The sequence below is a fragment of the Bufo gargarizans genome, chromosome 7, assembly GCF_014858855.1.
Source record: "Bufo gargarizans isolate SCDJY-AF-19 chromosome 7, ASM1485885v1, whole genome shotgun sequence".
Lineage (NCBI taxonomy): Eukaryota > Metazoa > Chordata > Amphibia > Anura > Bufonidae > Bufo > Bufo gargarizans.
This window is the reverse complement of record NC_058086.1, coordinates 69,605,099-69,632,941: the sequence shown is the minus strand read 5'-3', so window position 1 is coordinate 69,632,941 and position 27,843 is coordinate 69,605,099. Positions and strand designations below refer to the sequence as shown.

At 42.5% G+C, this 27,843-nt stretch overlaps 1 protein-coding gene across 3 annotated transcripts in view; it reads right to left on the bottom strand.

The window, feature by feature from the left end:
• The window catches only part of LOC122943907 (protein Wnt-7a), a 75,261-nt gene extending 47,654 nt beyond the window's left edge, over positions 1-27,607 (bottom strand). The window contains exons 1-3 of one of the 3 annotated variants that reach the window (XM_044302025.1): positions 27,379-27,607; positions 26,869-27,291; positions 6,992-7,218 (exon numbers count right to left, since the gene is read on the bottom strand). In XM_044302025.1, the coding sequence (XP_044157960.1) occupies positions 6,992-7,218; positions 26,869-26,939 (298 nt within the window). In that variant the 5' untranslated portion in view covers positions 26,940-27,291; positions 27,379-27,607. The remainder of the gene's footprint in view (positions 1-6,991; positions 7,219-26,868; positions 27,292-27,378) is intronic. The other 2 variants (XM_044302026.1, XM_044302028.1) reach the window with 2 other exon arrangements.
• Positions 27,608-27,843: the final 236 nt, after the last annotated feature.

Genomic DNA, 27,843 nt, shown 5'->3' with positions numbered 1-27,843 from the left:
TATGCTTAGGAGTCATGTGGGACGGAGCTACTCAATGATTGAAGGCTAACTGCATGACTATGCATACAGGGAAGGTTGTCAATCACTGAGAAAGACCACCCACATGACACCTAAATAGAGAAGGGTGTTAAAGGGGTTGTCAAGGATTAGAAAAACATGATTGCCTACTTCCGAAAACAGCGCTACATCTTTCCTCAGGTTATGTGTGGTATTGCAACTAAGCCCCATTTACTTCGATGAATCTGAGATGCATTATTAGGCACAACCTATGGACAGGTGTGGTTTCTGGAAGAAAGTAGCCATGATTTTCTACTTTTGAACAAGCCTTTTAAATTAATAGAATAATAATAAGTTATACTGAATATTTACTCACAAAACTATACAGCAATCTGCTTATCTCAAACTGTACAAAACCTACAGAAGAAACAAAGCTGACTACGTACTATTATCAAATATCATAAATACTTTATTAATTACAAAACATGATATATATCAAGGACATGATCATTAAAAACCAAGTGGACAGAGAAAAACACCACCCTGATGGGACATAGGCTACAGACAATTTTGTCATCAGTAAATGTTTAGTGAATAATAAATCAATAAATATCACAGAGGTGGGTCATATATAATAACACAATATATATATATATATATATATATATATATATATATATGGGAAACAGCAGGTGGACAGAATAATAACAGCCAGTCCAAAAAGAGGATCCAGAAATCATCACCTACTTCTACCCATATGACCTAACAACATAGAAGAAATGAGAGAAGACCTACCAAGACAAGTACTGTGTGTCAACCAGCAAGGATGGCGTTATCCCAACGTGCGTTTCGGCGTGCCTTCGTCAGGGGCGCGCGCGTTGGGGTAACTCCAGGGGCACGCGCGTTGGGGTAACGCCATCCTTGCTGGTTTACACATGGCACTTGTCATGGTAGGTCTTCTCTCATTTCTTCTATGTTGTTAGGCCATATGGGTAGAAGTAGGTGATGATTTCTGGATCCTCTTTTTGGACCGGCTGTTATTATTCTGTCCACCTGCTGTTTCCCAAATATATGTATATATATTGTGTTATTATATATGACCCACCTCTGTGATATTTATTGATTTATTATTCACTAAACATTTACTTATGACAACATTGTCTGTAGCCTATGTCCCATCAGGATGGTGTTTTTCTCTGTCCACTTGGTTTTTTATGATCATGTCCTTGATATATATCATGTTTTGTAATTAATAAAGTATTTATGATATTTGATAATAGTACGTAGTTAGCTTTGTTTCTTCTGTAGGTTTTGTATATTTTATGGGAGCTGGTACTCGTGATTGTTCATAGGTTGATCCTTGTATTGTTGCCGCAACATGGATTGTATACGCTGATTTCAGCCTGGGCATGAGGATCGGATCCCTTTTGGTTTTTCTGCTTTTGTATATTTATCTCAAACTGTGCCAACTTGGCCATGTACGGGCCTGTATGTGGAACTTACTCAATTCCACTGCAATATGGCATTGGACACTGGGTAATTCAGCTGTCAGCAGACAATGTAGTAGTTCCACTGGGAATATTATTGTCAGGCACTGATTACAAATCCAGACAGAGGTGATTTAGTCAAACCTCAGCACCAGAGCTTAGACTGGTGATGGCAGCAAAGTGAATTTATCAATGTCAATAAATCAGACATTTAAATCCACTGGCACTGCCCAACTTAATAAGATCTCCCGCCACACCTGGTCAATAGTCCTTCTAGAGCAAAACCAGCCTGCAAATAATCAACACTGGAGAAGGGCCATATTCTGCTATAGTCAACCATGGATATTTTCAAGTCTGTCAAAATCCATTTGCAGAATGTGTAAGGGGCATCAAATTCAGAGATTTCTCTATTTTAGAATGGCCTGGTGTAATAATCTATGTGTGAAATCATCCTCAGATAGATCTTGGAGACATCTACAAAAATGTCCAAAGAGTCCCTGGCACAACACCAATTTGGAAGATGTTCCCATCTGTCTGAAATACAAATAAGCATAGTTCCAGAGAGTCTTTCAGCTATGTTATTGTAAGCTACCAAGTGATTACAAGGAGTGAGGTTTAGGCAGTGTTTCCCAACCAGTGTGCCTCCAGCTGTTGCAAAACTACAACTCCCAGCATGCCTAGACAGCATTTGGCTGTGCGGGCATGCTGGGAGTTGTAGTTTTGTAACAGCTGGAGGCACACTGGTTGGGAAACAGTGGTTTAGGGCCTCATTGAACAGATCACTGCCATTGCCCATTGTCAAGAGGATAAGTAAAAACACTAGGAGGGGGAAGGGATCCGAGTAAGCAAAGCTGTGTCCTTCAAGGGCTCAGTCAGGGAAGGTCAGGAACATGGAAGCAAAAAAGGTGACATTGACTCTGTTAGTGTTAAAGAAGGCAAAGAAAATAATAGGGGTAATAGAGAGGAAGATGATATGGGGTCTGTGGGGTCCAGGGTCTCAGTGAGGAAAGGGCATGGATGACAAAAGGTAGCAGGGGATTTGTTATGAAAGTGGGGAGCAGAAAGTGGTAGAATTCCTGTGGGTTTAGGAAACAGTGGAGACAGACGTGGCTGGAGCTCTGTTGGGGGAAGGGGGCATAGAAGATGGCAGAGGCTTTTTTGTGGCTGGGTGCATAGAAGATGGCAGGTGATCTGTGGAGGATAAGGTGGGCATAGAAGGTGGTAGGCATTATATGGAGAAGAAGTGACAAGAAGTCTGTTGGGGACAATGGAAACAATGTGGCAGAGAGTCTTTTGGGGCAAGGACTCACAGAGGGTGGCTGCAGCACAGAAGGTGGCAAAAGCTCCATTGGGAAAGGAAATGGGACACAGAAAGTGGTAGGCATTCTGTGAGGAAAAGGTGGCATGGACAGGAAAAAAGGGGGGCGAATCAAAGTCAGAAGGAGGAGACAATGGCAGGTACTAACTGTTGACCATATAGATTGTTTAGGTTAAAGGAAAGGGCTCTGTGATGCTATGTCCTCGTTTCTTTGATCTAGGTCAAGCTTTATGTGCCCTACTGTGTGAGATTACCAGCAGCAGCAGGCAGCCCTGGCTAGTAAGTGACAGAACGCTTTGCATTAGACTTATGTCTGTGCCCTATATTGCAGTACCACTAGGACTGACCTGATGGCAGCCCTGCCTGTCTGGGCTAGCCAAGGTTGTTAGCAGAAAGAAAAATAGTTCCAATCAGGGCAAAGAACATTTGTTAAATAAATTCTAATTTATGAAAAGCAAAAATAATTCAAAACACAAGAATTTGTCACATTGACTTCTGAAACGGGAAGATGTGAAAGCCTACAGGAATAGTGAATTTCACCATTCATTCTGCTTCATTGAACATTGTGAGAAATTGACAGCTAGGCCCCTCTCTATACGCTCTTCAGCCTTCTTTAAATGAAAAGATCACAATTTTTTTTAGGCTGGAGAAGACATCTTTATACGACAGCATGCAAGAGTCCCTTTCCCCCATTCTTATATGTCATCATGTTTAAAATGATAATAAGTTGGATAAGAAACTAGACAGAGGGGTGATGTTTTCAGATCAGTCTTTGTTGAGTTTTTCTTTTCCCTTTTGATGCCTGGCTTTTTTTAGAACCTATTGAATGTCAACTAACCCCGGGTCACCAGTGACCTAATCAGCCAACCCTGTCTTCTCCTTAAAAATTTCTAAATATTTAACAAAACTAAACCAAAAATTAAAAAATATGATAAAACAATGTTTAAAAGGTTGTATAGAAACAATATAATACACATTTTGAATAGGCAGCTTTATGTTGTCCAGTATTTAGTGTTTTTCTAATTAGTATATTGAGTTTTATTCCAGAAGAAATTAATTATAAATTGAATATTAATATTGCATTAAATATTACATTAAATAGTACTAATTCAGTAAAGTTTCATATTAAAATGATAATATTATAGTATAGCCATTTTTAATTTTTCAATATTTCTAAAGAAATGTTTACATAATTTGGAGTTTTATACCAGGAGGAATTATTAATTCTATATTAATATCACATCAAATATTACATTAAATAGTATTAATTTAATAAAGCTTCATATTAAAATGTTAGTAACATAGTGCACCCATAGTATACCTTCCATTTAAAAATGTTTAATCTTTTAAAAAAATGTTTAAATAATTTGGAAGTTTTTCAAAAAAATACCTAATTGTGTAAAATAAATTATGTAAATTTTGAGAAATAAATTTAAAAAGGCAGGGTACATTGCTATACCTTTTCGCTATTAAAAACATGCAGACAGCCATGCCTCACAGCATCTTTAACGTGTCTAATGGGCTTTGATAATAACTTTTGTAAAATCATGAGAGTTTAGTATAGGATAAAGGGCTGGTGACAATAAAACCGTGGAACAGTTTTCTATAGAGATGGATGAATTGAGACATTCAGAGGCTTATTAACATGGAAGAAAATGCATGACAAATTGCCAGGGAAAAGAAGCTAAATATGTCATTCTGTTTTTGTATGTAAATTCAATCAAATTTATTTTTTAGGGATCCCTACTGTCCAAAGGATAGAACATCAGTATCTGATCGGTGGCCATCTGGCCACAGGGTGCACCCAATAGAACAGTGACGCGGCATGGAGGTGGCCAAAGAGGTGGTTGCCTAGCGTGGCAAATTGCCAGGGGAAATCTGTCCGCCAGGGCACTGTCAAGACAATATCCATCCTGGTGGGCTGCTCTGTCAGTAGGCCACCTGGCATGACTGAACAATAACTGCACTAATTATGCGAACTTTGAATTATTAGTGCAGTTCTCAGGCTTAGCAAGCTAAAGGACCTGGGATGACATCTTCATAGGTTCTGAACCCTCTAAAGAGTAAAACAACTGCACTGACAATGGTGTAGTTCAGAGATTAGGAGTGTCCAGGTGCAGGACCTGTAATGACATCATTAAAGGTCCTTCACTCCCTGAAAGTATATAGAAGAACTGCAGGAGAAGCATTTTGTGCAGCACAGTGGTATTTATTTTGCGCTGTTGGGGAGAAGCAGGAGAAGGTTAGGTCTTGAGCTGTCAGGTACCACGAGGAGAAGACAGAAGCAGCTGATTACTGTTTCTGCCTTCTCCTTTGCTCAGTGTATAGTGCTCAATTAGCGCTAGGCAGTAAATGGAGGAAGCAGCTATGCCAGCTCCTCCAGTGGACCCAGGGATCACATGTCACAGGTTAGGTGGGGTGCAACACTTGGCTTGCACTGGGTGCTGGCTACTCACATTATGCCACTGCAATAGAATGTTGTGGTGGTCAATCATCCAGGGAATTTACTAAGACCGGCCATTGTTAAATACGTCAGCGGTTTCATCAGTGTATCACTGACTTGTGAGCGGTGATATTTGCTTTCCAGTGATTTTCAGGACTGTTGGTCATTGGAGGGATTTCAGGATCTCTGTGTTCACAGGCATATTCATCCATACAAGCAGCTCTCTAGACCAGGCTCTTTATGAAGATATCCAACATATAGCATCCAAACATTAGAATGTATGACTATTTGTGTATATAGATTCTGTCCAGTCGCATTAGGGTTTATCAGATGTCTCTGCCAGAGGTGCACGCAATGCTTTAAGCAACATTATTTTGACATTGTTTAGCCCTGTTACCAGATCACTTCATGTATGAATGTGTTATTTGGTCATTCTATGTTGGTATTTTTTGAGTACTGTATGTTGGTATTATTTGAACACATATCATAGTATAGTACCATAGCTAAGCCTCACTCACCCATCAGTGTTTTGGTCAGTGATTTTCATCAGTGATTGTGGGCCAAAACCAGGATTGGACACAGACATAAGGTATAAGGGAAAGATCTGCACCTGTTCTGTGTTTAGAGCAGCACCATGCTATATGACAGTACAACATAGTGGTGCTGCCCATGGCATCATCCAAAGTAAGACTGGATTATAATATCTATATATCTATATATAATAGAACACAATGGCGGCACTGGACAGAAAAAAGCTGGCAGGTGCTAGGTCCAACGGTGTAGCTGCTTACCCTGTAGAAATAGATAGGAAAACCGGAGAAAAATGGCGGCACTGGCAACTATGGAAAAAATCGGGTGCACGTTCGAAGGGAATAGACTTTTTACCCCAGTAAATAATCCAGAAAATGAGCGGCACTCCGGTAAGTTAAGAGCAAATGATTCCTTTAATCATTAATTTACATGCGCCGAATAACACACCGTGCCTGCGACGCTTGACGTTCGCGGCCACAGGAGCTCCCTGATTGGCGCAGTACTGAGCAGACGCAGAGCGATGTGTACAACGCTGAGATGCCGCATGGAATGTGGCTCCTGCCTGATTGGTATGGCTCCCCCTGTATTTTAGATTATCACTTGTATGACATGATCAATTCTTTGTATATGAATTACAAGTTTATATCACAGGATTAGCACAGTATGTATAGCATGTATTATGATTGATATGTATGATCAAGTCCTTATCGTATATTGCATTTTTTTCACTGTATTTTCACTCCATTTATTTTATTGTTTTATTTTGTAACACACCCACAGGGTGGAGTGCGGTCACATGATTTGTATCTTGATTGTTTCACCCATATATTTGCCATCATTTGTATTAATTCTCTGCTTGAAAAAAGGCTCTAGTTGTGAGCCGAAACGTTGCACCGCACGGGTGATTAAAGGAATCATTTTCTCTTAACTTACCGGAGTGCCGCTCATTTTTGGGATTATATTTATATTATATATAATATAAACAATAAAATAAACAATAAATAATTGACATTTCCCATTCTAAAGTCTCTACAGAGAATCTTACAAAGCAAAAGAAAACAAACCTATTGAATTGCAAATGGGACACAAAGAACAGACTTTGATACATGTTCTGCAGAGATTCTGATCCACAGTTTGTGACCCAGTTTAGCAGGTGATGGGACTACAACAGATAAAATGATTGAACTGTACAGTATCAAGTCATTGGTAACATACCCACTTTCAGCTCTTTCCCAAACACTGTTCTTTCTCCCAGGGCAGAACAGTTCCACCGTCCATGTCTGAACTGAAACTGACACTCATTGATCCCCATCTGCGCTCCTTCTCCGATCACAATGATAGCATCAGGTCTGTTGAGACAGATAGTCCTCTGTCTGGGTGCCAGGCCTGGAATCTTACTGCAGATCACGCTGGCCCCCAGTGCCACCACAGAAGAGAAGCCTCTATTATAGGAGACAGGAGAAGAAGTAACATTAGTATCATCAGTTACACGGTCTGATGAAATCAATCCCATCTCTGTCTACACAGAACTAGAAAATCTGCTTATTTAAAATAAAATAGAGGGTGTATGTATGGATATATAAAATGTACAAGTACTTACAATGTACTACAGTCTATTCAAGAGATAATATCTCCTCCTTTATTGAGTATAGTTATTTTCAGCTTTTTATGTAAAATGCATATAAACCTATAAAGTTTCTGAAGATCAATGTAATCTTTGGAAGTAGAGTATTGCTTAAAGAATGATTCCATCTTACGCTAAATTCACAAAACAGTAAAAAAAAATGGCTATGAAAAACGGACACACGTTTTTTCATTGGTTTTTCATTCATTTTCATTGGTTTATTTAAAACTCAACCCTTGTAGTATATATAATGTCCCCGAGAGTGGCTCCCAGCAGTAATAATGTCCCCCATAGTGGTAACAAGCATTAATAATGTCCCCCATAGTGGTCCCCAGCATTAATAATGTCCCCCATAGTGGCCTCCCAGCATTAATAATATGCAGAGGGTTTTTTATGCCAAAACTAAAATTACTCATCTCATCTATTTGCATGTGCAGAGGCGGTTGAACTTCTTTTGATGCTGAAGGATCTCCCAGCGATCATGTTCATGGTGACGTAATCACGCTGGGTATTTTTAAATTATTTTAACCTCTAAAAGGCCATTTTCCACTAGTGTACCCATTTTTAACGTCAGTTAGAAGGGTGCATTCCTGTCTAATGGCTTTTAAAAACGGGGTCTGTCTGGCTGTGAAAAAATAGGACATGTCCCCTTGTGTTATATGGTAATTTAGACATTTCCTGCAGGATATAGGATAGGGGTTTTTATCATGGCATATGTGAATACATTTGAAGTGCCCTGAACCTTCTACCTTGCACCCGCACTAAACCTACAACATCAACTATCCCAAATACCATCAAGCACGACCCCCAACATCAGGGTGTGCCCCGAGGGAAGAAAGGGTATGCCCTCCTTTAACTGCCCTGGCTATAGGAAGCATCGGTGTGAGGATTGCCACTGTGATTTACTGTTACAGCCAGAGCAACTACCATTCCCATACTCTGCTCCTTCTCCATCCGGTCTGCGGTGCTTTTACCATGGTGCGCCTACATTTTAAGCTCAAATTTTAGCCAAAGCTTTGCAGCATGCATGAGCACTATGACCCCTGTGAGCATTTTATTCACAGAGATACAAGCAATTTAGGCCCAGGACCAAGCAGTGGCTTATGGCCACAGTATTCTTCCCATGGGTTGCCACCACCGTCACACTGTAACGTTGCAGGTGGATGGGGACAATGATACTAAGGAAGGTGATACAATCTGCCATTCTTTACAGAATAACAGTCTGATACAAATAACGTTACCAGTGCAACCAGCACACAACCTGAATGCCTCTTAAACTTCTATATGTGACCAATCTCTAGAAACAATATTCAGTTGTCAGGCTCAACCGCAGCAATGCAAAACAGTTAACATTCTTCTATCAGAGACCGTTCAAGAGTCCTTACACCAGGTGCCCTTTTATCTTAAAGGGGTTATCCAGGAAATTATAATAATGCCCTATTCTCAGGATAGGTCCTCGATATCACATTGGTGGGGGTCCGAGCCCTGGGATCCCTGCCGTTCAGCTGTTCCAGAGAGCTACCGTGATCGCCAGAGCTCTGGCGAGCGCAGCGGGCGCCCAGAAGAGGCTGCGGTGCTCACAGAAAGCCTGGCCTTTCCTAACAGCTGATTGGCTGGGGTCCTGTGTCTCAGATCCCTGATGATCAATCCTGAGGACAGATGATCAATATTATTTCCAGGAAAACCCGCTTAATGACTTGGACTCACCTTGAGTGAGTCCCTCTTGTAGTCCACTCCTCTGTTATGGAGCTGGTACTGGGGTTGTGGTTTGGCTCTGTAATGTGACTTCAGCTTGCAGCCTTCTGCACAGTTCTCACCCTCTGCACAGTTCTCTCCCTCTAAGTTGAGCAGGACACAACTGGTGGCTAGCTTTCTCCACCTACAGTAGGTCTTTAGAAACCTCTGTTTCTATCGCTCTCTCCAGGACACACAACAGACTCCCTCGGCGAGATTTATCATACTGCTGTAAAGGAAAACTGTTTTAGTCACACATAGCAACCAATTTTTCAAAGGAGCTCAGATATATTAAAGGTGGGATCTGATTGGTTACTATGGGCAAATAAACCAGTTTTCCTTTACACCAGTTTTAAAAATCTACCCATCTGTCTACTACAATGTAGAGAGGTATATCTAAACTCCATGTATGGTAGGGATCTTCTGATGTCACAGGGTCACGTGACAGTCACAGTTCCAATTTCAAAGTGATAATTCGTCTTAAGCTAAACACCATGGTTTGAGCTGGTTACTATTATTTTTTATATTAGTAATGTTTATTACCAGCGAGCACGGGATGTAGAAATTACCCTTCTGGTACATCCCGCAGCTGCTTCAAACCCACGTGACTTTATCTTGTGAAGGTCCCTACCATGCATGGAGTTTAGATACAACCAATGTAGGACCTTTCACTGTGCTGGCTCCAAAAACTTCCACAGCTGACTTCTGAACTTTGGTTCCATCTCCCTTTTGCTGACACACAGACCCTTGACACTGTGGTCGGCATGCTGGATGAATGCAGCTTCTTTGGGTCTTGCAACACAACTGAAATTCGCTGTAGATACCTAAGAGCAGATGAAAGGACTGAGTAACTTATAGCCACATACAACCAGTGTCTTTCTGCTATAATGATGACATGTTATGACATGAGCTATGTATGGAGCAGTCATTTCAAAGCACAATAGTCAAAGTCTAACAAAGGAACACGAGAAACACTTGGGTGGGTGAAATAAATGCATCTACTGGAGCAATGAGAAGACGTGGTACTGGGTATCACTATGCGGGATAGCATTCAGTAGGTTGCAAGAGCGAAACTGCTAGACGGTGCACACATAAAAGACACACAGAGAAGGTAAACTCCTTACCATACAGAAAAAGAGCGAATGTTGAAGACTGCATGTGACCTACATCAAAAACAGCAAGTTGTAGGGTGCCATTGTCTGCCTACACTGAAGATGAGCTGCCGAGATGCTGAGAATACAACCTCTGTGAACAGACTTATTGTATACAGGAATAATAGAAATGATAGAGCGGGCCGAACAAGAGAAGCATTGCCGTGCAGCTGTCCAAATACAAAACTAAGAAAATGACATGTCTACATATTCTCCAATGAAAGCCTGAAAGAGTGCAGAAACATGACCAAAAATAACAAAAAATAATAATAGTAATAATGTCACAACTATAAAGTAAAAAGATGATAATAGAGAAAACTAGTGAGAGATGGAGATTCCTCTAGTAATCCTTGACCAGGGAGTCCAAAGGCTCAAAATAAAAAACTAAGAAAATTACATATCTACATATTCTCCAATAAAAGCCTGAAAGGGTGGAGAACCGTGACCAGAAAATAACAAAGAATAATAATAATAATAATAATAATAATGTTAGAACTATAAAGGAAGAAGATGATAAAGGAGGAAACTAGTCAGAGATAGAGATTACTCTAGTAATCATTAACCAGGGAGTCCTTAGGCTCAAAATACAAAACCAAACCATGACTACAGTTTTCTTCTAAGGTAGGGGTGGCCAACCCTACAGACACAAAGAGCCGGGAAAAAAAGTGTGATCACCAGGAGCCACAAGCTATACATTTAGACACAAGTCACCGTATTTTTCGTCCTATAAGATGCACCTAGAAAAATAAGAAAAAAATATTTTTCATCTGATCTGAGGAGAAAAGAAAAAAATTATTTTTCATCAGACCTCAGATCAGACTCCTAAATCAGACCCCCAATGCTCAGATCAGACAACACAAATCAGACTCCTAGTGTCAGACCCTCAGTGCTCAGATCCACCCCTCTGCTCAGATCTCCTCCCATGCTCAGATCATACCCCCATGCTAATATCAGACACCCCATGCGCAGATATGACCCCCCCATGCGCAGATCTGACCCTCATGCTCAGATCTGACCTCCCCATGCTCAGATTAGCCCCCCCCCCCCATAGTCAGACCAGACCCTGATGCTCAGATCAGGCCCCCATTGCTCAGATAAGACTCCCCCCCTGCTCAGATCAGACATTTCATGCTCAGATCAGACACCCCATACTCAGATCAGGACCCCCCCCCCCCCATGCTCAGATCAGATTCCCCAATGCTCAGATCAGAACCTCCCATGATTAGATCAGATCCCCATGCTCAGTTCTAAAAATGGCCTACCTCTCCTGATCGGGCACCAGGCTCCTCATTAGGCACCTGGTACTCTGCAGGTCTGACATGTCCTCCACTGTAACCTGATGCGTAGTGTCAGGTCATAGTGCGCATCTCCACATACTATGTTCTGACACTGTGCGCATCAGGGCATAGTGGAGAGCCAGCTGGAGCTGCAGAGTAGCAACGGTGCCCGATCAGGAAAGAAGATCTGAGCATGGGGTGGAGAGTGTGCCGGCCTGACTGCTTCGCGGCTCCATCGCTCGAGCTGCACTAGAGGCAAAGAGCCGACAGCGGCTCGAGAGCCGCAGGTTGGCCACCCCTGTTCTAAGGACTCTTTCACATGTCAGTGAAGCATGGATGTGTGCTGTCCATCTCCACGCACAGCACATGTACTCATTGACTTTAATGTGTGTACTCACACATCAATGGTTTTCCACAGACCATCAGTCAGTTGTATACTACAAAAGCATGCCCCATTTTTAACCATGATTATGGATCCCTCAAGCACTTTATAGCCTATGGGTCTGTGTAAACCACAGACACAACACGGATGACATGCGTGGTTGCTCAGTGGTCTTCATGGACCATCAGTAGAAGATGCTCTGGAAATTAATTTTCAGCCTGGCAGTGTCTATGGAATATGGATGACAAGGGCAAAAAACTGACTCATGGACCAAACACAGAACATCTTCATAGATGAACCACTGATCATCTTGTCACAGAGATCGACAAGGACATGTGAATGAGGCCTAAGGCATAGTGCAAATATGATTGGGTTTAAAAGGGTTGTCTGACTACAGCAATGTCTGCCCTACCCACAGGATAGAGGATAAGTATCAAATCTGCAAAGGTCTAACTGCTGGGGCCCCAGTGACCGCAAAGGTGGGGGCCCGTGTTAACCTGTTTGACTGGAGCGGAATACATTCATGCACACTGTCACTGCATTCACCTCTATGGGGCTGCCGGAGATAGCCAAGTGCTTGAACTCGGCTATATCTGCAAAGCCATAGAGTTCTTTTTGCAACAGTCAAATGGAGGAACCCAGGCCCCCATTCTCATGGTCATCATGGACCCCAGCGGTCAGATCCCCGCCAATCACAATCTTATCCTCAATCCTTTGAAAAAAGCATAAAAACTATACCCTATCCTTTGGATAGCGTTTAAGTTGTAATGGGACGACTACTTTAAAGAGGACCTGTCACTACTCCTAACATGTCTGTTTCAGGAAATAATATTACTCCACACAAAATGACAATTCTGGAGCATTTCCTCTTAGCTTCTTGCTTCTTTCATATACTAATGTTATTTAGTACATTAGTGCAGGGATCAGCAACCTTCGGCACTCCAGCTGTTGCGAAACTACAACTCTCAGCATGCACACTTACTTGGCTGTTCTTGGCTATAATTTCCATAGAAGTGAAAGTCGGATTCTGGTAGTTGCTGAGTGCCGGAGGTTGCTGAGTGTATTGGAAACTCGTTATATTCCAATGCAGTACTGCTAACCTGCATGCCTACATTGAAATAAACCTGCAATAGGCATGGTAGTCTCATACACGCTCTATCTTATCACCACCAATGAACTGCTTCCTCAATCTCAGTGTGAGGAAGCCGTTCGGGCCCCAGGAGGGCAGCGTTCCTGGAGAAAGCTGCTTCAGATGCCGTGGTCACAAATGACCATGGAATTGAATTTGAGGGGTTAAAAGTCTGCGATCAGCGTTTTCACTGATCGCAGACATTAGCCCTTGGTGCATGCTGCATGGCACATATGGCATCTTTAAAGAGGTAACATCCACAGTACATATACGTCACATGTTATGAAGGGGTTGTCCGCTTTACTTATATTGATGATCTATCCTCAGGACAGGTCCTCAATATCAGATAAGCAGGGGGCTGACTCCTGGTACCCCTGCCAATCAGCTGTTTGAAGATAAAGCAATGCTTGTACGAGTGCTGCTTTCTCTTCATTGTTTATCTGCTCGCCATCACAACCGCAACAGTGATCAGGTGTAATTACACCGCACTTAAATAGGAAAGAGCCATCCAATAGAAGTGAATGAGAGGGCGGAGATGTAGTTACACCTCTGCGGTTGCAATGGCGAGCAGGTAAACAACGAAGAGAAGGCAGCGCTTGTACGAGCGATACTTTCTCTTCAAACAGCTGATTGGCAGGGGTACCAGGAGATGTACCCTCGCCATTCTGATATTGATGATCTAACCTCAGGATAGGTCTTCAATATAAATAAAGCGGACAATACCTTTAAAGCGGACACGTTACCGCTCATGATGCAGTGAGCTCCTAAGGAGTCAGTGCAGAGGATGGGACTGGTAGAGGCCCAAATACTGTGTCACAGTGTACTGCCTCAGGCCGTTTCTCCCCAGGGTTCGGTGCAGTGAATAGGTGTCATGACGGAACAAGGTAGAGATTATATAACAAAGAAAGTCTTTCTTTACTGAGTGCTAAAGACAAATAGCAGCACATCCAGCAGCAGTTCATACAAAGTGCAATTTCTCTTCCCAGATAATGTGGTATGGTGGTTGGCAACATGGCAAAGGATGACACGTTTTCTAGCTGACAATGTCTCTCCCTTCTGATTCCCTTGCCTATGGCTGTACTCTGGCACCTGTGGCTGTAGGTGTCCACCAGGGGCGGACACAGGCAGCAAAGGGCCCCTGTGCAAAGGATGTACCTGCCCCCCCCCCCCCCACCCAAACCACACATACAAATCTAAACATATATGTGCAAATAAAAAGCATCTTGTGAATATGTTTACAATATGTATATATATATATATTGTTTTCATACTAGGTCACGCCTCTAACTCTGCCCAAAGCACAACTATACACACCCAGTCCCCTTAATGCCCCCACATAGTTATTATTCCCCCTTTGTGCCAGTAGATAGTAGTTATGTCTAGATATGTGCCCCCTCACAGAAGTAATGGTCAGATATGTGCCCCTTCACAGGAAGTTAAAAATATATACTCACCTAGTTCCTCATGATCACAGTTCAGCCGCTGGAGCTCCACAGCAGTAGCAGGATGTAGTGTCGCACATTGCTCTGCTGCTCTGTGTAGGAGGAGGAGCACAGCAGATTCCCGGCCGCACCGCTCCTCCTCATACACAGACCAGCAGTGTGATGTGCGACACTACATCCTGCTACTGCTGTGGAGCCAGGTCCATATTTAGATTTGATGCTGCCCAAGGCACTTTAGTGCCAGCTTTCTCCCCCCAATGAAGTCCATAGCTGATGGCCTTCAGCTATCCCTCAGGACTACCTCATACACTTAGACAAATAAAGGACTGACCTGTTACGTGTGCGCTTGGCAGCTGAAGGCATCTGTGTTGGTCCCATGTTCTTATGTGCCCGCATAGCTGAGAAAATCATGTTTTATTATATAGAAACAGGAGCGTTACCATTACACCTAGAGGCTCCGCTCTCTCTGTAACTGCCGCGCCCTCTGCCCTTTAACATGGTCCAGTGGGATGACATTTTCACTGCCAGGTCCTCCCAGACAGGAAGCCGCAGTTGCAGAGACAGCAGAGCCTCTAGGTGTAATGGTAACGCCCCCGTTGCTCCTAGAGGATCATTTGCATATATTAAAATATATATTTTTTTCTCAATAATGCAGGCATATATGAACATGGGCCCAACACAGACCGGCACTGATGGGTGGCTTTAGCGCTGCCCTAACCATTTTACAGGCTAAGGCAGCGCGGATGTCCATTAGTGCCAGTGACATCACCGGGCTCACTGCCAGGCGGAAGCCACCCCCAAATAGTATCTCCAGTGGTAATAAGGCTCCCTACCGTGCCCTCAGTACTAATAAGGCCTCCCTATAGGGCACCTCTTATAATCTATAAGGCACTTCTATACAGCCCTCAGTAGTAGTAATGCCCTCCACCACTGCCCACAGTATTTATAATGTTCCCTGCAGTGCCCCCTGTAATTACAATACCTCCTGCCATACCCCCCGGAGTTATAATCATCTCTGTAGTGCCCCTATAAATTATAATGCCCGTCCTCTCCCTCCAGTCTTCTATACCATGCAGACCCATGTAAATAACACCAGTTGTCTCCCACCAGTCTTCTATATGATACAGTCCCATGTAAATAACCTATCTTCCTTACAGTCTTTTATACCATGCAGTCCCATGTAAATAACTTCACTCCACTCCCTTCAGTCTTCTATACCATGCAGTCCCATGTAAATAACACCAGTCCTCTCCCTACAGTCCTATGTAAATAACTTATCTTCCCTACAGTTCTCTATAACATACAGCCCTATGTAAATAACTTGAATCCCCTCCTTCACCCCCTCCAACACATAGTCCCATATAAATAACCACTCCTTACCCTCCAGTCTTCTAAAATATCCAGTCCCATGTAAATAACACCAGTAATCTCCCTCCAATCTTCTATAACATAACAGTCCCATGTAAAAAACATATATTTTTATAGTCTTTTATAACATACAGTCCTATGTAACTGACACCCCTCCCCTCCCTTCATCCCCTCTAACATACAGTCCCAGTTAAATAACATATTTCCCTCCCACTAAGCAGGGAGGAGGTATAATGGGAAGAACCACATCTCCCAGCATTTCTCTGGCACATTCATTCCATGGCATCACAGGTCTCCACTGCTGAGCGCTGCCTCTTTCTGCACTAGTCACATGACGGTGATCTCATCACAGGTCCTACCTCCACTTCCACTGCTGAAAAGATCACATGACTATGATGTCATCGAAGGTCCTTCAGTTATGGAGTGTAGACACAAACGGGCAGCAGATTCGCAGTAAGTGCTAATCAGCAACTTGAATATTACAAAGCATTTACATTATAAACCTCGTCTGGGGTACTACATTGACATGTCAGTGTATTTACCATGGAATACATATTATGAAATGTCTTTTCTCATAACTCTATAATGTGCCATTCCTCTGTTATCCCTCCTGATTATAAAAAAAATGACAACTGAGTGTTACATTCCCCCCTATCTAATCCCAAAAAAAAAAAATTGTGCCGTGTACCAATGAACACTCTGTTACAAAGGTATTGTAAAATTAAATAAGGTCTGATTGCTTGCTATGGGCACCTGATCTTATTTTTGGATGCAGGTGGATTACTGTAAGCCTCAAGCAAAACCCAAAGTAAGTCTTGTATTGGTGGCACACAGAGTCACTACATATCCATATAAATACACACCTAATGTACTAACCGGGATACACCACTTTATATGTAGTGGAAGTACATCTATTACCTTGAATGCCCTCCAATACAAAAATACCTCCACATAAATTAATCAAAACTCAGCCTTATTGAAGACAAACAAATAAATAGACATAAACATAGCAGCAGTCTACACAAATTCACCTATGTCAAAAGTCAAATAAATTATTATGCACCCAACACTTACAATCGTCATATAGAAAAAGCTCAACAGAGCCAGTTAATAGCTTAGACGTAGTGATATGGGGATCATGTGATCACATAGCAATAACACCTACATGTGTATTATGGACTGACTCTGCAGCGTCCTCTTCCCAACGCTGTTTCGCCCTAAGGCTTCTTCCGGGGATAAAGATAAAAATATTTGTTTGTATTCAATAAAGCTGAGTTTTGATTAATTTATTTGGAGGTATTTTTGTCTTGGAGAAGATCCATATAAAATCATAGTAACATGGAGGTAGTGTATGGGACCATAGCAGGCCATACGACATGGGAGTGTCCTTTTAAAGGGGTTTTCCAACTTTCCTTACTTTTTAAAATTTGAAACCCAGCCTGCTATGCCGGTGGAACAAAACATACTCATCTGCTTCCTGCCATTCTGTTCTTGGCTCCCTTCACTGGTCTTCCGTCCTCATCTGTAAACTTCTTGATGTATGGGGTCATATGTGCCTCTACAGCCAATCAGTGGCTTCTGTAGTGATGTGTCCACAAATGGCATGTGGCCCAGCAGTAAAGTGCCACTTGAGAACACAATACCGGTTTCTCCAGTCATTGGCTGTGGCGGTGCATGTGACCCTGTTCACAGGCTGGACTAGAAGACCAGTAAAGGGGCCCAGATAGGTGGAATAGGACGGCAGGAAGCAGGTGAGTATGGCTTGAGAACAGAAGGCTCAAGTTGAAATTTAACAAATTTAAAAAGATGGACAACCCCTGAGGACCTTTTTTACAGACCCCTCAGCGTGGCTGGATCCTCATTGTGAATCATACTTATCTGATCCTCAATGCTGGGTTCTGGCACCATCGCTCCCCCTCGAGAGCCACAGGTCTTAGGTCTCCAGAGGCATATTGGCCACACACCCTACACGGAAATTTCCCGGTGGGCTGATGCCCAGGGGGCCGCCCAAGCCCTCGTAACAGCCTCCAGCCTGGTACATAAAGATCTGATGCTCTAAGCATTAATTCATGCATCAAGTACTTGCACCTTGCCAAAAGCCTCAGGTCCCCTCCTGAACTCAACTGTATCACCGTCCCCAGGACGGTAATACAGTTGAATACTGTGGTGAAGGCGGCAGTATTTTGTGCTGCACTGTGGTATTTGATTCTGCTGGGGACACAGTATTTGTGCTGCTACTCTACAGTATTGCTGCCCCCCCCCCCCCCCACTTCTGTTGTATTTGCCTACTCGTGTTGTCCCTGCCTACTTGTGGTGCCCCACCTTCTGTCAGTTTTTAACCCGCCTACAACATGGACCCACTTTTTAGTTTCTTTTCCAGGGCCACTTTAAGTTCCCAGCTGGCCCATGCAGATCTCCCCATATCAACACCCGGGTTGACCCTGCAGCCAGTGACTGGCCGTGGCAGTGACGTATCACCCATGCATCACATGATCTAGCGACATGACACGTGGGCAATACATCACCACTGCAGCAGCCAGATGACCGCCTCAAACCAGATGTTGATGCAGAGAGATCTGAGATCTCCTCCGCCTGAGGGGGACTGATGGACCCAGCGGCAAGGATCAGGTAAGTATGATTCCCATTGCAGGTCTGGCCACGTCGGGGGATCTGCAGAAAAGATGCCCAGGTGTGGGCAGCCCCTTTAAGGGTGGTAGAATGGTTATGATTACATAATAGCATTTAGGCACCTACTGTAGTAACTACTGAGGGCAGTAGGTGATCACATACTACCAATACTCCAGCTTGCTTAATCAAACGTGGCCCATGATAAATCGCTCTACTGAACGCCTCTACCCTGTTAACCTTTTGCCTCCCACTGGATGCCGGAACAATGACAAGTTCCATGAAGTGCACATGGCAGGGAACATCTAGATTTACCGCTCACAGTTGATTTTCCATGTTCCAGATTTGTTACTAAACAACTTTCCCCTTTCCCAAAGTAGCTGGTGGTACTGTAATCACACCAATGACGTTTAAAGGAAAGAGTGTGGACATTTTGTGGAGGTTCGAGCCTCGCCTTTCCCTATCAGTTTATGTGTATTTTTCTGCTTTTTTTTTTTTGCTATAATTATAACACAGATAAAAAGCCAGAGGCTCGTGCCAAAATGTGACAAACACTTCCTGAGTCATAAATTAAAGACTGTACGATTGTACGGCAAGGTCTGCAGCACTGAGCGCTCTCACTACCACGCATGGACATTTCAACAATGGGGATTTATGCCGTACCTTTTTCTGTGGTGTTCACTGCCTTACACACGTGCACATGTAGCAGAGCTGAAACTGAACTTTATAAGACCTCTTTTACGCACAGTATTCTTTCAGTGTTTTTAAATGTTTGTCAAAAATGTCATGAATGTCAAGCATTTTTCATGACTTTTGGTGGCATTTTTTTATTATTTTGGAATATTTACAGAAAAATGCAAAAGCAGGCTACACTTTGCAAAAAAAAAGCAAAAAAATTACAAAAATAAAAATGATGCAAATGAAGAGTAGAGATGAGCAAAGTATTCGCCGAATTTTACAAAAAAATTCACTTTATGATGAATTACTTCGACACAAAGCACATTTCTTTGTAAGTAGTAAGCAGTGGGTGCAATTACAGGGAGCGGTGATTGCTCCCCCCACGTCATTGTACCCCTCGGATGCCACATTCATAGCTGATTGCTACATCTGACAGTAATAATACAGTGTAAAATAAAAAAAATTAAATCATACTTACCTCCGTTTGATCGCGAAGAGCTGGCCACCACCATCTTAATTCAAAATCCCACGTGGCACCTGATGATGTCATCATGTCAGCCGGTCATCTTCAATCAAGATGGTGGTGGCCAGATCTTCGTGCTCAAACAGTAGAGGTAAGTATGCCTTTTTTTATTTTTTACAGCCATTCAGGAAAAATATATTTGCTACCATGAAGCACGAGGAAATCTGGGTTCACGGCGAATCAAATTTTTCCTGAAATTCACTCAATACTAATGAATAGTGTTGATCAAGCACCAAAGTGCTCGGGTAGAACACTTTCGGATGCTTGGGTGCTCTACAGAATACAAGCATTAAACCAGGCACCCCCTGCTCTGAAGAGGGGAGGGTGCCAGGTACCACTGAGGTCTATGCAGAAGATTGCTGTACAGTGGGGGAATCCCCCCGTGTAAGTCTGCGCTTAGGAGTCCCTGCTCTGACTCCATATATAGCTATGTCCATATATGGAGTCAGTGCTTGGGCACACCCAGTGTATTTAAATCTAATTTAGCCTCTATTTCTAAAAAGTATCATTTTATATTTAACTGCAGGTTAACATGCAGCTCTATAGTGTAGTGGTTAAGGTTCGTGGCTCTAATGTAGAAGGTTGTGAGTTTAAATCCCGGCAGAAACATTTCAGAAATAGAGGCTCAATGTAATTTATATATATGTACGTTTTTAGCCATAATGTATTTACATACAGTTGCAAGAAAAAGTATGTGAACCCTTTGGAATGATACGGATTTCTGCACAAATTGGTCATAAAAAGTGATCTGATCTTCATCTAAGTCCCAACAATAGACAATCACAGTCTGCTTAACCTAATAACACACAGAGAATTAAATGTTACCATGTTTTTATTGAACACACCATGTAAACATTCACAGTGCAGGTGGAAAAAGTATGTGAACCCTTGGATTTAATAACTGGTTGAACCTCCTTTGGCAGCAATAACTTCCACCAAACGTTTCCTGTAGTTGCAGATCAGACGTGCACAACGGTCAGGAGCAATTCTTGACCATTCCTCTTTACAGAACTGTTTCAGTTCAGCAATATTCTTGGGATGTCTGGTGTGAATCGCTTTCTTGAGATCATGCCACAGCATCTCAATCGGGTTGAGGTCAGGACTCTGACTGGGCCACTCCAGAAGGCGTATTTTCTTCTGTTTAAGCCATTCTGTTGTTGATTTACTTCTATGCTTTGGGTTGTTGTCCTGCTGCAACACCCATCTTCTGTTGAGCTTCAGCTGGTGGACAGATGGCCTTAAGTTCTCCTGCAAAATGTCTTGATAAACTTAGGAATTCATTTTTCCTTCGATGATAGCAATCCGTCCAGGCCCTGACGCAGCAAACCAGCCCTAAACCATGATGCCCCCACCACCATACTTCACAGGTGGCATGAGGTTTTGACGTTGGTGTGCTGTGCCTCTTTTTCTCCACACATAGTGTTGTGTGTTTCTTCCAAACAACTCAACTTTGGTTTCATCTGTCCACAGAATATTTTGCCAGTACTGCTGTGGAACATCCAGGTGCTCTTGTGCAAACTGTAAACGTGCAGCAATGTTTTTTTTGGACAGCAGTGGCTTCCTCTGTGGTATCCTTCCATGAAATTCATTCTTGTTTAGTGTTTTACGTATCGTAGATTCGCTAACAGGGATGTTAGCATATGCCAGAGACTTTTGTAAGTCTTTAGCTAACACTCTAGGATTCTTCTTCACCTCATTGAGCAGTCTGCGCTGTGCTCTTGCAGTCATCTTTACAGGACGGCCACTCCTAATGAGAGTAGCAGCAGTGCTAAACTTTCTCCATTTATAGACAGTTTGTCTTACCGTGGACTGATGAACAGCAAGGCTTTTGGAAATACTTTTATAACCCTTTCCAGCTTTATGCAAGTCAACAATTCTTAATCGTAGGTCTTCTGAGAGCTCTTTTGTGCGAGGCATCATTCATATCAGGCAATGCATCCTGTTAAAAGCAAACCCAGAACTGGTGTGTGTTTTTTCTAGGGCAGGGCAGCTGTAACCAACACCTCCAATCTCATCTCATTGATTGGACTCCAGTTGGCTGACACCTCACTCTAATTAGCTCTTGGAGATGTCATTAGTCTAGGGGTTCACATACTTTTTCCACCTGCACTGTGAATGTTTACATGGTGTGTTCAATACAAACATGGTAACATTTAATTCTTTGTGTGTTATTAGTTTAAGCAGACTGTGATTGTCTATTGTTGTCAGTTACATGAAGATCAGATCACATTTTATGACCAATTTGTGCAGAAATCCATATAATTCCATAGGGTTCACATACTTTTTCTTGCAACTGTATATCTATATATATATAAAGAAGGACGTATATATGTATGTATGCTCCGCGAAAAAAGCAACCATTGATTTCAGCAAAACTTGGTATACACATCCCTTGCTACCTGGAAAGAAATCTTGTGGGGTCTCAGCTCTGTAGGACGTACCGTTCCTGAGATATTCCCCCAAAATTACCTGCATTAGCCAATACAAGCCTGCAAGTCTTTCTCTTCATATCCCAACTGCCATACATACGGTCACATGTACCTTATCAGTCAATAGAAGCTCACAGGCCTTAGTCTCCACATACACACAGTTTTACTCCAGGTTTCCATAACAACCCAGACATTTTTCTTCACTGCTGTAGGTTAGCTTTAGGCTAGGATTACAGGACGACAATAAGTCGCACGACACATAGGGCACAATTACACTGCTACATGCATCCAACTTGGATGGATATTTTGCGACTGTCGCATTGCAGTCGCAGCATGTCGCACTGCGACACCAAAGCCTATCATTATAAAAATTGTTGCGCGACATTGGTACGACAAAATGTCGCGCGACACATGTCGTCATGTAGCCCTAGCCTTAAAGGGGCAGGGCGCTGTGGAGGACACTGTTAAGTTGGCAGGGGCCACAATTAAAGTGGCATCTGCTGTGGAGGTCACAGTTAATGGAGAGGGGTCATTATTAAAGGGGCAGGCCGCTGTGGAAGTCACTGTTAAAGGGTGTTATGGAGGATACTCTCGATATCTTTTAACGACAAACAGAAACATGAAATGAAATAGATGAAATATACCCGTGCGAAGCGGGGTCCTTCTGCTAGTTATTATATATTTAGAATAAATTATGGCTAAAAACATAAGTAGTAGTTTCCCACATATTATGCATTCATAGAAGTATGATTTTATCTATATATACAGTATATATTATTTATTAAATTTTTTTTTTTTTGTAATTACACATTTATTCAGTACTATACATTTTTTACAATGACTAAAAAAAATATAAAATATATCAATTTAATTTAGCCTCTATTTCTGAAATGCTTCTGCTGGGATTTGGTCTCACAACCTTCTACATTAGAGGCAAAAACCTTAACCACTACGCTATAGAGCTGTATGTTAACCTGTTTTCTGACACAGTTTATCATTCAGCTTTATCGCGGAGTGGTTAAGGGTCTTGTTTCTAATGTAAAAGGTTGTGAGTTCAAATCTCGGCAGAAACTTTTCAGAAATAGAGACTAAATTAGATATAAATACAATGACTCGAGCACACGTGGTGTTCGGCCAGGATGCTCAAGTCAAAATGGTGTGCGGCCGAGCATGCTCAATCAACACTACTAATTAAGGCTTTCAAAAATTTGCTATGGTCTTTAGTAGGGATGAGCGAATGTCTGTTTTAGAAGCTCGCTTTCAGGTTACCGCAGAATTGCATTATGGAACCCGAACTTCTAAAATAGAAGTTCGCTCATCCCTAGCCTTTAGGCCTCATACACACAACCATATTTTTTCATCTGTGTGCTGTCTGTATTTTGTGCTGATGGCACACTAACCCATTTATTTCTCTGGGGCCATGCACACATCCATAGTTTTTGTGGATCCCTGTGTGGCCTTTCTGTACATGAAGCTTTACAGAGGACCTGTCAGCTCTCCATTAAAATAATAATTCTGAAGCATGTTTCCTCTGTGTTGTGCTGTTTCTCTGTTATTTCTACTAGAAATGTATGAATAAACTGATAACTAGGTGTTGCCATTTGGGAGTGTTTGACAAAGGGAATTGTAATACCCACTTGTCAATTTATTTGTAAATTTCTAAAAGGAATAGCAAAGGAAGGATACTTCATAATTGTTCTGTCATGTAGAGGACAAAAATTTACTAAAATAGGATTGGTGACAGGTCTTTCTTAAAGGGGTTGTCAAGGCTTTCCTCAGGATAGGCCATCACTAGCTGACTTCCTCCGATCATCTAGTGATGGCCTATCCTAAGAATAGACCATCACTTAGTAAAGGCTGGACAACCTTTTTAATGTAATATTTAGCTGCAGTGTTTTGACCCCTCCTCCACCCCCCTAAAAAACACCATTAAAACAAAAACACCTTCAAAAATTCACAGCTTCAAAACATTTTTAAGCCTGCTTAAAGATCAGAATTGCCCGATGAATGAGCGTTTGCTTCTGTCTTCGGTTCTGGGCTGTGGTCACATGACCATGTCCATGCAGCTCTTACTTATTTCCAGGGATGTTATGTCCATGGGCGTGGCAGTAATAGGGGAGTGTCTATGTAACTAGCAGGGTGGGAGGAGCTATAAACTAGCTGGGTGTTGTTAGGGGCTGGAGCTGTGGTAGAGGAAGGAGAAGATACAGCAACAGGAAGTGCTACGTACAGGATGGAAACAAACCAGAGTGATTGGTTTACATTATGAAAACGGGTCAGGAGAGTCCAAACTGAAAAAACAGCGTGGGGAAGATGTACATGAGGTAAGTAACTACATTAGCATATCTGTTACACAACATGGAAATCCCTGAAAACCACTTTAAGATAATTCAATTCAGATTCTACCAAATGTACAGCATGCAGGTCTAGGGAGAAATGTAAACAATAAAGAGGACACAGCGCACTCCGAAGGACAGCAGCCACTTCAAACAGCTGCTCAGCATGGGTGCTAAGAATTGGACCCCAATCGGTGTCATATTGATTACCCATCCTAATGATAGGCCATATATATTGTCATTCTGTCGTAGTATATAGAGAACCAAATCGCTAGCACATCCGCAATACCCAGTCCCCATAGCTCTCTGTGCTTATGCGTTTCCAACTCAATCCCTACTCATTGCATGGGAAGTGTCTGACCACTAGGGGTCTGCCTCAATTGATCACGAGAACACAGGCCCCGGAGTCACCATGAAAATAGAGCAGTGATAGGCATGCGTGACCACCTAGCAGTCGGAGCCCCGGCAATCAGTCAATTGTCCTGGGGATAAGGCTAAAGTGTTCACCCATTCAAGCACTGTCTGGCCCAAATAGACCATCAGAATTTTATGCAGGCAACCATGTATGTGTGTGACATGTATGTGAGTGACATGTATGTGAGTGACATGCATGTGAGTGACATGCATGTGAGTGACATGTATGTGAGTGAAGAAATCTACATAGAATAATACAAAAAAGTAAATACATTAAAACAATGTATGGCCAAAAAATACAAAGAATTCTGATATTTTTGTTTTTGTTAAAAGTGGAGGAACCTTTTAAATATTTTTAAGAGACCACCCTGTGGCTACAGAATGTACACCAATCTCCAACTTGTGGACTACAACTCTCAACAAACCTTGATAGAGACAAAAGCATGAGAGCCACAGGATAAGGACCCATGTAAGTCCCATGCAAGCTGTGATACACCAGGAGAGGGGAATCTAAGCAGAGCGCTGTGGACCTGGAAAATGTTCATTGTGACTCCTTTATGGATTTATGAGGTTGATTCAGATCTATTTTTTATGTCATTAATTAACTGGGATAGTGGCACCAGGGCGGTCAATGATTTACTACCCATAGGACACAAGTATAGACTGATGAACGCCTCCATTCATTACCCAGTTTGCACATGATTGACCTGTGTTAGGCTCGCCATAGAGGTAGTGATTTTTCCCGACCTAAACAGAAGCAAATAATCAAGAGTGACATAAGATTGCCTCTGAGCTGCTGGGCCCCAGCATACCAGGTGCCAATGATAACACTGTACATCAGTTTTATGTGACAGAGAGGATTTTGGGCCCTCTCTGGTACCACAGTCCAGGTACGACTGCTACCTCTACACCCTTACTGGCTAGACCCCTGCCTATACAATATCTAATATAAATCAAAAGCATCAAGATTTCTTCACAACAAATGAGTCTGCCAAAAAATGTCCCAGCCAGAATAAAATGTGCTCTAACGATTCAGAGGCTCCAAAGGAGGCCAATGAATTTGGCACAATAGGTACGAGGGTCATCCTTGGCCACATCTAAAGCTACCTTTATTATGCCGGACAATGTAATGTAACTACAGGTCTCATACATTGTGTTACGTCTACTGAGAAGAAGAAGTTAATCCCAGGACGTCCTGCAGATTGATTGGAACACCCCCCCATCCCCCCATCCCCCCATGATCAGCTGATACCGCCAGGAGAATTTCTTTTGATTGGCCGGAAGTGACGGTGCAGTGAAAACAAAGCACTGCAATGTCCATTAACTTCAGATGGGACCAACTATTGGGACGTACTTCTATCGGGTTAGCATGTCCTAATAGAAAGTATGGAAGTGGAGGGAGAAAGCTATAACTAACAGCCCCAATACGTTGTAAGACAAACAGGAGACAGAGATAGACAGATAGGTAGAATAGATAGATAGATAGATAGATAGATAGATAGATAGATAGATAGATTTAAAAAGAAAGAAAGAAAGAAAGAAAGATACTGTATATAGATAGATAGATAGATAGATAGATAATCAAAAGATGGAAAGAAAGAAAGAAAGAAAAAAAAAAGAAAGAGAAAAAGAAAGAAAGATGCTAGATACTATTACTATAGATGTGTTGACCTTGGAAAGATTCCTGAATATATACAGTATGAAGAAATACCTGCTATACAACGCCATATGTTCAACCTCTCTGTCTCTACAGCTTTTGCGAGACTACATCTGACAGATGCTGGGAGTAGTAGTTTTGGAAGAGCTGTAGAGCCACACGTTGGACACCACTGCTACAGAGATGGAATCCTGCAGCGAAATCACCTGTAAAGTAGTTCACAACTTGTTACCTCATCAATGAATGAATGGAGTGTGCAGTCAGCAGGGTGGATGTCACCACCAGTCATCACTGCTGATTGTCTCCAGGGTCACACCACTTACCCTATCTTAATGTAGACAATCCCCAGACTGAGAAAGATATGAAAGATCCAGCGTCTCGTCTTCCTGTTCATATTCCTTGTTTAGGGGGGCTTCACCAGTGATCAATGCTGACCGCTTGGGGGTAATCTGTTGGACCAGACAGGGGAGCTCCAGGTCAAAGTATCAAAGACACAGCCCAGCAAACCAAACCCACTTTTGTGATGTGATCAGGCAGTTTTAGTGATTTGTAAATCCCAGGAGAAGCTGAGCCAGGATCAGTCAGTGAGTGCTGCCCACCCCCCTCTTCTCTGACTCCTCTGCTCAGGGGGTCCCAGGGATTTGTATGCAGGTCACACTCAGAGTCGTTCAGTGATGGGAGTGTGCAATTACACCCACTAGTGATAATGCTGCACCATCAGCCAGTCCATGTCTCCTTTACGATGTCTTTGGAGTGGGAGAAAAAAAAGAAAAACTTCAAGAAAAAAAAAAAAAAAAAAGAAGAAGAAGAAGATAACTCTGCAGAACATTCACCTGTTGCTTGAGGTTCTGCAGCAGCTGCGTCGCTGTGCAAGGGCAACGAGCATGGTGCTTCCTCGGCCAGGGCTGTCTTCATGTGATCGTCACCAGGTAGACTGCGCCTGAGGAATACCTGGAGGCAGAAGGACACTGGGATCCTGTTTCATTGTGCACATTCCTCTGGTGTTGTGAATCTCAGCCTGTGCTGTCAGGGAGGGATGCAGCTGGGTGTGTAGACATTTGGTGTTCCTCTACTGTACTATGGACAATGCTGCAGGGGGGCTGGTTATATCTGTTTACCACTCATACAACCGTCCCTCCCTCTGCTCCTTTGACTTAAACTTTTTTTTTTTTTTTTGTAATTTTTCTGCGGCTTCCTTCCTAAAGTTATGTTATGTTGCCCTGGGATATTCTGACAGTACCCCTCCTCCTTTGTGAGTCAGTGACAAGACAGCCTGCGCCCGCCACCCTCATCTATTT